The sequence below is a fragment of the Diadema setosum genome, chromosome 3, assembly GCF_964275005.1.
Source record: "Diadema setosum chromosome 3, eeDiaSeto1, whole genome shotgun sequence".
Taxonomy (NCBI): Eukaryota; Metazoa; Echinodermata; class Echinoidea; order Diadematoida; family Diadematidae; genus Diadema; species Diadema setosum.
Genome location: NC_092687.1, coordinates 47,724,642 through 47,738,489, shown reverse-complemented (window position 1 = coordinate 47,738,489; position 13,848 = coordinate 47,724,642). Strand labels below are relative to the sequence as shown.

Here is a 13,848-nt window from a genome sequence, read left to right as displayed (position 1 = left end):
TCTGAAATGGCAACCCTGCAAGGTGCCCCGCTGAGAACGTGGTGCTACAGACGTCACGGGTCAATGACTGTTTCCCCCCTTCAGAGATTCGTGCAGTCTGCATTCAATCAAGCCGGATGTACATGTATGCACCAAAAGAACAAATCCCAACCTTCATTACTTCGCATGAAAACATTTGAGTGCAATTCTAGAGCTGCTAATCAATTGTCGTCACTCTCCAAGAAATTTCAGCTAGAATTACACTTTGACATTTTCAGCCCCACATCACTTCACAACTGTAGACGACATGCAACCAGTCTGCCAAGAGATAGATTATGTACCAAAGTGTTTGCTAAAGACAGCTGTTTGTTTGAGGTAACGGGACGTCAGACCTCAACTTTTGTCAGTCAGTGCAGGCTGTTTCAGACATCAGCTGTATTTCATCGCAAGAGTAAAAGAAAAGACAGAAAGAGATCCACCTCAAACCATAATCAGTCAACAGACACTGAATATTCTGAGGAAAATGGGTATGGGGAAATGGAAGAGTTTGACGAAGAAGTGGATCCTTCAGATCTTGCCTTTGATTATGCCAATAAGCTGATGGAAAGAGGTCACCGAACTATTGCAGGCCACAAGGTTCTCGTCATACAACCTGTGCTTAAAGGAGGGCAGACGTCATCACAACACTCGTCAACTTTAGCACTACAGTTGGCAGAAGCTGTGTCTCTAGTACATGTAGGTTGCAATACTTTTACCTTAACCCATTGAGGACAGACTGATTTTGCTCCTTTACAGCCAACAAGGTTGAACCTGCATTTATTTCCTTTTTTTTTTTTTTTTTTTTTTACATTTTAGGCATTATATGATTGGCATTTGTTTTCAGACAGCATAGATTGAGGAGAACACTAATGCTAGTCTACAGTCATATTTAAATCCATTTCTTCCCTCTGTTTTTGCCACTTTTTTGTGACATGAGAAACCCCATTGAAAACATTGCTTTGATGGCAACTCTTGAATGCAGCAGCAGCAGCAGTTGTCATGTAACAAGAAAATCCTACTTCCTTCTTGGCTAATTGGTTAAAAAAAAAGAAAGAAAAACAAAACTACACAGGCATTACCAAAAGTTATACTGGTGCATGTATTGTGTAGAGGATAGGTACCGTGTATCCTGATAATACAGTGCACTCCTGTTATCTCGAACATGGTTGTAACAAAATTCCGGTTACAACAAAGTAAAAATTCAGGCATTGTAAAAATTTAGGCAGCAACCTTATCCGCTCTATGTTTTTTATTGTTTATTTGGTCGGTTTAAAAAAAAGATTGAAAAAAAAAATTGAAAAAACAAACAAACAAACAAACAAAACAAATAACTGTCAGTCCTCAGTTCATTATAGTGGGAGTCCACCGTACAAAGTACTGCTGCCAAGAAAATCCAGAGTGACTAATACCGGTATCATACATTCATTGTCCATCTCAGACCCTCCCCGGCTGGTCAGTAGTGGACACCCAGAGAGCTCACATGCGGTCAGCCACCAAGCGGGCCATGTTTGGCAAGGGAACACTGCAGGACTTGAAGAAAAAGATTCAGACTGATCAGGAGGTGTCAGCAGTCTTTCTTGATGTAGATAGATTGAGTGGGCTTCAGAAGGGGTTCCTTGAGGTGTCGTGGGGAAGACCGGTCCTAGACAGGTGAGGGGTATGAAAAGACTTAACTCTTTATGTGCCACGTTCGCACGTCCGGCTCAGTCGACGGCGTGCCAACTTCGCATATTCTGCTCAACAAACAAAGCCGCCAAAACCGATCGATAAATACCTAATCACTGCTAATCCCATGGCACAATGAAAGCGTTTTACGTGCTTTTGTTTCTCTCATACACGGCCTGCATTCTATGTAGTGATTGACTATCAAGCGGTGTTCCCAACTAGATTTGCTCGTACATTCTAAGTTTCTGTCACGGTTTTATGTGCAGAAGTCATGCCTTTACAGTAATGTAGCAACTGGTCATTCGAAAGAGAAACTTAAAATAGATTCGTCATACATATCGAAACAAAGTTTGACATTCCTCTTTAACTTTGCCTACTATTATGCCCATCCTAACAGAAATTTGTAGAGGTTATACAAATTAGAAAAACAGAATTCTTTCTCAAAGCATGACTACCTTTGTGTCTCGGAAGAACGTGGCACACAGAGGGTTTCCACCATGGCACATAAAGAGTTAAGGGCCCAAATCCACAAAGGTGGTATAAGTGAAACCATGGTTTAAACCATGGACAAACATTGTAGTTTTGTATGGGCAGCCAAGAGTCACATGGCCTATTTCGTTACAAAATCATTACTTCGTCGACAAAATGTTAGCATTTCGTATTAAAACATTTTGTAATGATATAGGCCATGCAACACTTTGCGCTCCATACAAATTGTCCATGGTTTTAAACCATGGTTTCAGTTGTACCACCTTTGTGAATATGGGCCTAGGAGTGGGAGAGACCGATCCTAGACTTGTGTGTGTGTGGGAGTATAAAACAACTTGGGAGTGGGGGAAACGGGTCCTGGAGAAATGTGTGGTATGGAAAGATGGAGTGGAGGAGACCAGTCCTAAACAGGTGTGAGACAAACTGTATTAAAAGATTTGGGGCTGTTGTGGCAGTTGGTTCACATGCACAAAAAAGTACCGATTGTCGAAAAAATGTTTGGCAACAGTAAGTTTGCAAATGCAGTCAACTCGTGAATGTCGGCACCAAAAACAAACCAACCAACACACAAACTAAACTCCAACAGCCAAATAAACACTATTGTGATTTGTATTACAGGGCAAGAATCAGTTGATCTTGAACTTGTGCCCACTGAATTTAAATCAGCAATCATCAAATGATTTCCATGAGATTTGTGTATTCTGGGTATTCACTTTTGACACTTTGTCATTAGTATTAATAGTAATAATACATTTGGGAGGGGGCAGGTGGAACATATTGACTGCTTCAAATTGAGAACTTGTTTTTGAGTGATATACAGTACCTGAATAGACTTATAAGTGTGTATGTGTGTCAGCTGCATATTATTAAAGGGGGGAAAAGTCTTTCAAAATTAGCTGAATAGGAATAAAAAAAAAAATATATGAATGGAAAGCTAATAACTGCCTGTGCTCTCCATGGTTACTATTATCCATGTTATCTTGAATGAATGATTTGGTAAAACCTTTTTTCTTACATGTAGGTTTGAACTCGTCTTGGAAATCTTCAAAAGTCATGCATCATCGAAGGAGGCAAAGCTTCAAATCGCCCTGGCAGAGGTTCACTTTAGGAAGTGAGTTCCCCTCAACAATCCAGACATAGGTCTACAGGAGAATTTATGTAACACCTAAAATAGATCCTTGTCATTTGATTGATTTTTTGACATTCATCATTCGTCCCATTTTACTTCTATGTCATCATTCATGCAATCGCGGCTCCAAATCGAATTCACCGTGCTGTGTTGGATCCATGCGATTTGCTCCATTGCCTGTTTTGTATGGTGAGAGCCTGGCACACTACAGTGCACGTACGTATTAAAAAAGCTTGTGTTTACAGTGTGCATGCAATCAAGCCCTCTCTTGATCTCGAATCTCACACAATCCTCTCTTGTGTTTTTATCACACAGCAAACGACAAGGATCTATTTTCAGGAGTTACGTAAAACATGTACTGTAGAAGTTGAAATTTTCGCGCAACCGGAAACTAGCGCGAAAATAAAAGCACGCGAATATATTTGCTTGCCATATGTTCCTGTGCGTGATGTCTTGATTCCGTGGAATTAAAAACATGCAAAACTCTTCTAACCCGGCCAAGCGCGAAAAATTAGTTGCGCAAAAATATCCACTTTCACAGTAGATGTTTTTCACTGGTGCATTGAACAGAATATTTCATTCAGTGAAAGTTGAACCTCTCTTATCCGGCCTCCCTTTATCCGGATCTCTCTATTATACGGACGCAATCTTGCCGTGTTTTTTTTTTTTTAATAATTACGGGAGGAAAGGGGGATTCCCAAACTCCTTGAGAACTCCTACACAAACACACATGAATTACATATTACTTCCAACATGATTAACATACACCTCTATTTTGGGGTCTGTTACTGAGTGTAACAATGAAAAGGTTGCAGTCAATACACATTACTACATGTGGTACTACAATGGGCTACGTCAGTACATGTGTATGTATACAATCATGTATAAAGCACTGAGTCTCCCGTATCCGGCCAAATCCCTTATCCGGATGAGCCCTGGTCCCGACTTGTCCGGATACGAGAGGTTCAACTGTAATTTGTATAATAGACCAAGGAAGTCTGAAGACACAGGAGTCACACAGTCTTTAATTTATTCCCTTTGATCCCATGTTTGATGGTGGCACTCAAAGATGTTTTATGCCAAAATGGATGTGCCGAGCAGATAGGAAGATAACTGATTCATGTCCCATTGCATAATGACCAGCCACTCTTTAAAGGGGATGGCTAGTACATTGTAACTGATCAGTGGGAATCAATGGGAATTCTGGGGGATGATTGTTTCAATCCTTGTGGGATTCATTTAAGAGTACATTTTATATCTATTGTTTTGTGAAAATTGTTTGCTTCAGAACAGTCTCATATTTAAGTATTGTGCAGTTTAATGCCCCATCACTGTACACGTATGCTAACCTGGAAACATTAACGTGCACATTACTTGACTATGAGACCATTCTGAAGCAAATCATTTTCACACAAGAATAGATACATAATGGACTCTTACATGAATCCCACAAGGATTGGAACAATCGGCCCCCAGCATCCCCACTGATTCCCACTGATGAGTTACTAGCCATCCCCTTTTTAATAAGGAAAGTGAATTACTTTTCAAGATCGTGTTAAGAATAAGTGATACAAACTGATAAAGAGACAATGATATGTGAATAGAACTTGTATAGATATGGATAAAATACATATTTAGTATTACTAAACTAGGCATGTTCAGACACTAATTTGACATATTGTCAAATGAGGAATGTTTACGTGCATCATAATTTCACAAATTTTGTGAGCGTAAACATTTGTGAAATTAAAATGCATGCAAAAGTTCTTGCCTACATGATATGCAATGGACGCCTGAGACAATTCACAAAAATTTCATTTTGCGAGAAAAGGTCGTCGGTTGCAATTTGCGAAATGTTCACGTCGCAAATATATAATGTTTTACAGCAGTAATTATTATTAGATTGATGGAATTTGAAGCCAAGAAGAGATGACTGCTATCCAAATCTTGTGCTCTTACTGTAGATCTCATCTTAGGCAAGCTGTGGAAGAGCTAGACCAGCAGGGCGGGGGACAGCAGTATATTGGAGGTGGAGGTGAGACACTGCTGGAGAAGCAGCAGAGGCTTCTACGGGACAAAGAGGGCGCCCTGAGGAAGGCACTGGCAAAGCTGAAGCAGAAGCGTGGTTTGCTGAGAGCTGGTCGGGAGAAAAAGAACTTTCCTCACGTAGCAGTCGTTGGCTACACCAATGCAGGTAACGTGTGTAACAACTTAACTCTTTCTTTAATCTATGTAAGCCAAATTTTAGTGTGAGTTAAGTAATGTCCACAAAGTAAACTCAAGCAAGGAAATTGTTTTACAGTCTTTTGTTTCAGTTTCTATTGTCTGTGAGGTAACTTATATTATAGGGATGTGTTCATAATTAGAAACAACTTACGAACGACTGGTGATCAGTTCTGATGTGCTGAGCTTATCAGAATTTTAATAATTCAGCACAAGAACTGATCACCAGTCATTCATTTTCATCAAATTCTTCCATCGAGATGTTTTCATGGCTACTACTAAAATACTGATCAGTTCAGTGCTTATTTACGTCGACATAGGGCAATCTGTCAATCAGTTGCAATAATCACCAGTCGTTCTTTAGTCATTCGTAACTTTAAGAACAGCTTTATGAAACACCCCCCTGGTGCTAATTTCTGAAGGTAAGACCTCCCTCATCAAGGCACTGACCGGTAGCTCCAAACTGGACCCTCAAGACCGGCTGTTTGCTACGCTGGACGTCACCTCACACGTCGGTCAGTTGACCAATCGGATGAGGGTCATCTTTCTGGACACCGTGGGCTTCATCGCCAACCTTCCTCATGAGTTGATTGCATCTTTCTCCGCCACTCTGGAGGATGTCTTGCACGCAGTGAGTACGGGATTGTACAGGATAGGAGTGTGTCGGCATACTCTTTTGAGTTAATATTTCTAATGTTTTATTTTTGCAAATTTTGCAAAGTGCCTTTGAATCCTCAAAGTGTGACCCGCTACAACAAAAGGATCCGAAAGTCAGGGAGGGGGATCTTCTAAAAATGACATGACACGCTTCCCGTACTCTTCCGCTTTAATTTCATATATAACGTGGCTCATAAAAGTACGGTACTCAGTTGCGGAGATATTGATGATTTTATGAGATATGTTGAATGGTCTAAGAAATCAGCGTTTTGAGAAAACCGCCTTCAAAGTTTTCCTTCTGACACACTCCTGATCAAGGGGAGGTAAGGCGGTTTTCACCTCTGGACAATAGAAGGTTCAGTTGTAGTATTTTAGTTTATTATTCTGTCTTTGTTATAATTTGAAAGGTATAGGAATGATTACCTAGTACTATTAACCCTAAATAGACTGGGCTATTTTGGTAGCACGAAAGACTGGGGGTGGGGGGGGGGGGGGGCCTAAAGGGCCCCCCCTTAAGATCTCGGCAGTGGATCGCGCGATCGCCGCGGAAATTTGCACAATGGTAGTGTGCGATGTAATCTACAAGATCGTATATCTAAATTTTCCAAAATAGTCTTCTTTTATTTTATTTTGATTAATTATGCTAATTTATGCGAGAAATCAGACTCTTTGACCTAAATCAGTAAATAAAGCTCCAAAAGTGCTCATTTTTAGTCTAATTATTCTTTGTGGCATTGTTAGCAAATGTACTTGAAAAAAAAATTCGGTATCAAAATTAATTTCTTATTGATTTTATTGTTTTATGAATTTCTTACGTATTTCCGTGTTTTTCGACCTTTTGTTTTTGTTTTTTTTTTACAAAATTTGTGGCAGACACTTTTTGAAGCATAATACTCCTAAAACAAATTAATTTTAGCCATTGAGAGTAAAAATAAGCATATTTATATGAACCATGTGAAAAAACTCAATTTGCATTGACTTTGTACACAAAATCACATTTTTCAGCCATTTTCAGCCTCATGTGCGTGTACAAAAAGTTATGTAACTTCAGTACCGTACCCCGGGCGTCACAAATTTGGTGTCAAAATGTGCGGGAAACTCGAAAGAAAAAAGTCATAGAGCATCGCAGCGAGAGCATTGTGTGTTGCAGAGTAATCGCGGGAAATGTTGAGGGGGGGGGGGCCTTTTAGGCCCCCCAGTCTTTTTAGGGTTAAAGCCATTGCAGTTGCAAAATTAAGAACACATGAAATTATCAGGCAAGTTGCAATTCTTGAAATACGTGTATGCAAAAAAGTAAGCTCTTATTCAGTGTACTGTAAACGTGGAAATTTTCGCGGTACATTAATTTTCGCGGATTTCGCGCTACGTTCGGCTAGCGCGAATTCAAAAACGCGCGAATATATCTTCGCAATTTTCTATGCACATTTTGAACGGCCTGAATTGCGTGCGCTTCGTCGATGATACTGCTACGTAGTACATGTACACACATGTTTACGCATATAGCAGTATCATCGCACGCACCGCACGCACCGAGCCCACGGCCGATTGGTGTGCTACATCTCCGCGACTACAGTACTAGTACTACAGTACCGGTACATGTATCGAGTAAAATACGTGTACAGTGTACTACGTACTATAGTTGAGCGCTTGTACTCACACTCGCGCCGCTCCCTACGTCGCTTTCATACGCTGGCATCGCTGGATGAAAACAGCGACTGTGTATTAACCCGCTGCGGAGCGCGAATTTAAGAACCCGCGAATATGTTTTCGAGCCGCTCAGCGCGAAAAATTAATCGCGCGAAAATATTGACGTTTACAGTAGTGTGTGTGTGTGCACAGTGAAAAACCTTGGTTTTTATATAGCTTTCAGTCAAAACTTTAAATGTAACAGCGTAGCCCCCTGTTACGCTAAAGTTAGGTTTTACTTTGTCTAAATCTCACTCTGTAGTTCTTTGTATGCAGTTCAGATGCATTTGAACTGCTCACAGTTTGATACACTCCAGATGTTTTTTTTTTTTTTTTTCTGTTTGGTTTTGTTCTTTTTATGCCTCTGCAACGAAGTGGCCGGAGGCATTATGTTTTCGGGTCGTCCGTCCGTCCGTCCGTCCGTCCGTCCCGTTTTGTTTTTGTCGATATCTCAAGAACCGTGTGGTGGTTTTATATCAAACTTGGTATGAGGGTATATCCTTGGGGGATAATACTTTGTGTGGATTTTAGGGTCACAGGGTCAAAGGTCAAAGGTCACAGGTTATTTTGTGAAAAAAAATTGAAATTTCATGTTTTTCTCCATATCTCGCAAATGGTTCAAGGTATCTTCATGGAACTTAGTATATATGCTTGTACCGATGGGCAGTGATTATCTAGGGAAGTTGGGTGTCATGGGTCAAAAGTCAGGGGGTCAAATGTCAAGATCAACTCCTCAAAATATCACTACTTTCCTTATATTTATGCAATGAATGAAGTTTTTTTTTTTTTTTAACTTGATGTATACATGTATTACCCAATATATATTCTGTGGGAAGTTTCTTGCCAAAAGGTCAAAGGTCAAAAGGTCAAAGGTCAATTGAAAGTGCTGAATTGCACTTTTTCCTCCATATCTCAAAAGTAACTCAAGGTATCATCATGAAATTTACATATTTATGCATGTTCAACCTAACAGTGATTCTCTTTGGAACTGTGAGGTCAAATGTCAAAGGCCAGGTTTAGATAATGCTATTTTCCCATTTGATACTGAAATTATACTTTTTCTCAATACCTTGAAAAATTACTCAATGCATAAACTTATAAAAGGGTCAAAAGTCAAGTAAAAATCATCAGTTCCCCAAATACCTGCACTCTGATATTTTAATCATTCATCCAATTGAACCTAGTTCTAGGAAAGTGAACATTCAGCACATTTGTGTCAAACCTGTCATTTTGATATTTTGCCAATTGTTTGAAACTGTCCTCACACATTGTCAAGACATTGTACTATAGACCTATTAGAACCATCAGTCGCCGTAGCGATATATCTAGGGGTTTTTTTTTGTGTGTGTTTTTCCATAGGTTCTATATTGTATTCAGACTTTTTTTCTGGAAGTACTCTACACCCCTGTTTTTGGAAGATTGTTACCTATACTCATTTACATTCCCCTTTTCACCCCCCTCCTACCAGGATCTGATCCTGCTGGTGACCGATGTTAGTCACCCCGACTGGCCGTCCCAGAGACTAAATGTCCTGAGTGTCCTCCATGACCTGGGTGTGGATCAAAACTTACTGGACAATGTGGTGGAGGTCAGCAACAAGGTGGACTTGATACCAGCAGGGTTAGTCTCCATACCAGACTTTTCCATTCCTCCCCCTCCCAAAGCCCTTTTAGGGTTAGGACAAAAACCTAAATTCTTTTGAAGTGTAACCATATAAACCTTTTAGTCTGGAAATAAGTATGGATTAAATTGATTAGTGGCATGATCGTAATCTCAGTGAGGCAGAATTATTGGGTGAAATGTCAAGGTGGTGGGGGGGGGGGGGGATTCTGCCCCCACCTGGGTCCTTGTAGTGTTAAAGGCAAAACTCTGAATTATTTAGGAATGTAAACATAAAAACTATAAATCTGGATATAAATACAGAGTAAATTGATCAGTAGAAAGATTGTAATCTCAGTGAGGAAGAGAATGTAATGTGTAGACATTGGATTGCTCTCATACGTAATATGTGACTTTTCTATTGGCTGCATGCCATTGGTGTCTTCTACAGTATGTATCTGCATGCAGAGACTCCAACTCTCCCGTTTTCGACGGGAGATCTCCCCCCAAAAACTCATTTTTGCAAAATCTCCCGTTCTCCCGCTTGAGATTTAATTTCTCCCTCCCTGGCTCTGTGTCTCCCGTTGGAAAGGATTTCTTACTTTGTATGTTGAAAAAATAAGCCTTAGATAGCACCAGAGAGCATCTAGAACCCTAGGAACTTGGCGCTTTGCACGCATAAACTTGGAATCTCCTGTTTGCTAGGGGTTTCGGGCGGGAGAATCTCCAGATCAGAAGGTGCTTTGGGTTGGAGTCTCTATGCATGTTCCCCACGATTGTATGTACTTATGCAAAGAGCTACAGGGCATTCCTAAACATTTGTGCATAATCCACTACACAACATAAGGACTAACAATAGTAGGGTATAGTGGTAAAAAAAGACCAAAGAAAAAAAAAAGTTGGAAATGAGGACTAATAAGAGTAGGGAATAGTACGGAATAGTGGAAATAAAACAGTCAAAGTTGCAATGAGTTCCTATTTTATCCTTCTCCTTCAAGATCTGGTGAAGAACTGAGTGAGGACTCTCTCCCTGTGTCAGCCAAAGAAGGGACTGGAGTGACCTTTCTGAAGGAGGTCATAGAGCAAAGGTTACTGGATGTCACTGACCTGGTCAAGTGTGCAGTCAAGATCCCTCAAGCTGGTCTACATCTTGGGTAAGCTGTTTGTTGATATTAAAGTATGATACCTCTTACTCCCTGTTCACACAGGCCATTTAGACCGCTCCAGGGACACTCCTTAAGCCCACTAAATTCTGTATGAACAGACAATTCGGCCCTGAATCACTGTAAAGTTCTTCCTTACTACTGTACGAGCTGAAATTTTCGCGAATTGCTACTTGGCGGACATTTTCGCATGTTGTTAGTTTTGCGGTTGCAAGGGTCTTTATACTGAACTTACTTATACGCGCGTTGTTATTTTCGCGTGTTGTTCTTTTCGCGGTTCAAGGGCAATTCGCGAAATTCACGAAAATTTCAGCTCGTACAGTATGCCAGAAGTTACCATGCAAGCAAAGAGAGATATGCCCCTGTCAGCCATTTTGTGTGCTGTCTTGATGTGCAGTGCTTCAGTAAAGCAAGCCGCCCATGATTCAGCCATGACAGCGTTTAAAAATTCAACCGCCTGCTATACAACGTACATGTATGTATATAAACCTATGCCTTTGCGTGTGGTCAAATTTTGGCATTGGAGCACTAACCTTGCCACTTTAGCTTTACAGTCGACTCCTATTACAACAAAGTCCTTATAACTGTGTCCTTTGTGGAGACAATATGTGACCCTGCACCTCAAAACAAACAAAAAGTCGCCAGACATTAATTTTTAGTTAAGACCATATTCTGAAAGAGCAGACTTTAAGCTTTAAAACGATGTATAACTCAAATCAAATGGACTCTCGTAACCTATCTAAATATTGGAAAGAAAGCACAAACTCAGGAAAAGTGTGAACTGAGAAAAGAGGCTCTGAAGCACAGTGTCTATTCAAGCGCTTAATCTTTACCAAACCGTGGTGGCTGTGCGATGAATGGGACAAAAAACAGGAAGTAAACCACCAGAGTAACAACAATGAAGGGATTATCAGATTAAATTGAAATTAAGCACGCATCATTAACACCTTCTTTCCATAATTAATGTCAACTTTCAAAGCGGTGGCACTATCCTCTCAAAAGTTATTAGAGTTGAAAGTGAAGAGTTAGGACAAGGTTTTTCAGAAATGAAAAAGGGATTCTAAAGACACACCTAATCACACTATTCTACCAAAAATGTTCGAGATAAACTGCTAAAAAACACACTTTCCTGCCCGTTGTATGATACCAAATTTTAGCATAATGTAAAAGAAAACCCATTCTTTCAGAAAATATGAAAAAGTCAAGTTCGGCTAGGTTGACCCATTTCACTTATTTTCAGTCCTCACGCAAAATCAGTGTGTGTGACTTTATGTTCGTTTTGAGGTGCACGGTCACATATGAGCTCCCCCGTGGAGACGATATGAGCTCCCTCGTGGAGACGTGGTCCATATATATTTGATAATCTTGTCTATATTTCTCTAAGATTTATGATGTTTATTTTATGTTAAGTGCTGTGTGGGGTAAATTATTTGTATAGGGCCCCATTTTTCTCTCTCTTCTTTCTTTCTATAAAACAACAACAACAACTTATGACTGGCAGTTCTCTTCCGTTACATGAAAATTGCATTATAAGTGAACAAATTAAAGAATGTAGAACGGATAATATTACAACCTGAAGTTTTACATTTTTTTAAACTGAAATTTTGTTATAACTGTGTTCATTGTAATGGGAGTGCACTATGTAAACATACTTGAAACGGTAGAAAGTTTATGTTGAGGTGCTTCAGGAGCGCTCATGTGGTTGACGATGGGCTATTTGTAATCAAACTTTCATGTTTCAACCCACCAAGTTGTTTCTTTACCAGACCATGTCACTAGAATTTTTTGTTCACCCCCCAAAACATCTCTCTAAAGTAAAATCTGCCCCAGTCTCTAATTTAACTACTTCACTGTACGCTAGGTGCAACTCCATAATATCAAGTTATCAAATTTCATTCTGATTTTGTAAAAGCTGTAATTTGTGTGTACAGAAGTTTGTTTGAATGAAAATGTTACTTACATTTTTGCGAGATGTTGTTTTGTGAAACATACTAAAGTATGGTATGCAACCACAATCCTCAATCTTTTGTCAAGATTTTTACTAACTTTGCCTTTTCTGTATTTTGTAGTTGGTTGTACAAGGAGGCCACAGTTGAAGAAGTTTCACCAATAGAGGGCGACGAAGAACACCTTAGACTTGACGCAGTCTTCAGCAAGTCGGCGTTTGCAAAGTTCTGTGCACAGTTTGGGGATTCCCGCATCACGTGAAACCTGCAGAAGACAGACTTTCTCCAGATGAACCTTCTGACAGGTGCCTGATCGCCATGGCAACCAGTCTAATTGATTGATGTGATAGTAGAGGTACCAACTCCATATTGTTGCAATGCATATTGTTACTGAATTTTTATGACATCCTGCCTATGCATGGTGTCCATGCTGTAGTTAGCTATTCGCAGCGTCCATACACAGAGACTCCAACCCCAAGCACCTTCTGATCTGGAGATTCTCCCGCCCGAAACCCCTAGCAAACGGGAGACTCCAAGTTGATGTGTGCGAGGCCCGAAGTTCCTACGTGTGGGTTCTAGGTGTTCTCTGGTGCTATCTAAGGCTTATTTTTCAACATACGATAGTAAAGTAAGTAAAGTAAGAAATCCTTTCCACCGGGAGACACAGAGCCAGGGCGGGAGAAATCAAATCTCAAACGGGAGAACGGGAGATTTTTCAAAAATGGGCTTTCAGCGGGAGATCTCCCTTCGAAAGCGGGAGAGTTGGAGTCTCTGCATACATCCAGGCTAACAGGCTGGAAGCCATGATGTGGTGGGATGCAGTCCAGCCATTCCTTGGATACATCCTCCATAGTGTACGACCCCGTCAACTTCTATGCTGCAGCAGATGCTCTAGGCTCCACTGCTTTGTAGCCATCACTTTGTTAGATACCGAGTAGGAGGGGAATACCCAGCAGTGGGTAGGCAGAACTGATTAGGGTTTATTTGACATTCCGCCATGAAACGTAAATTGTGTAGAGCGTTATCACTGATATCTGTGTAAGTACACAAAGCAGATTGAAGAAACTCGCCAATGAACATACGCGTTGAATGTACTAGTACCTTTGTTGGCAGCTATGGAAGAGAATTTTACTTGCACTAACTTTGTCTGCCATACTATCAGGTCTCAACGTTGTGAAACAACTACAAAGCTCATACATGTATACACATGCAAACAGGACTAAAATGAGAATGTCCAAAGCGTATAATGTTAAACCCGTTGAGAACAGACTGA

At 40.4% G+C, this 13,848-nt stretch overlaps 1 protein-coding gene across 1 annotated transcript; it reads left to right on the top strand.

Annotated features, from left to right (window-relative positions):
- Positions 1 to 349: 349 nt before the first annotated feature.
- On the top strand, positions 350 to 13,045 carry LOC140226464 (putative GTP-binding protein 6). Its single transcript, XM_072306929.1, has 8 exons — positions 350 to 714; positions 1,457 to 1,668; positions 3,194 to 3,283; positions 5,266 to 5,495; positions 5,947 to 6,155; positions 9,336 to 9,487; positions 10,465 to 10,620; positions 12,699 to 13,045. The coding sequence occupies exons 1-8, from the start codon at positions 517 to 519 to the stop codon at positions 12,835 to 12,837; spliced, it is 1,386 nt and encodes a 461-aa protein (XP_072163030.1). The 5' UTR covers positions 350 to 516; the 3' UTR covers positions 12,838 to 13,045.
- The last annotated feature ends 803 nt before the right edge of the window (positions 13,046 to 13,848 follow it).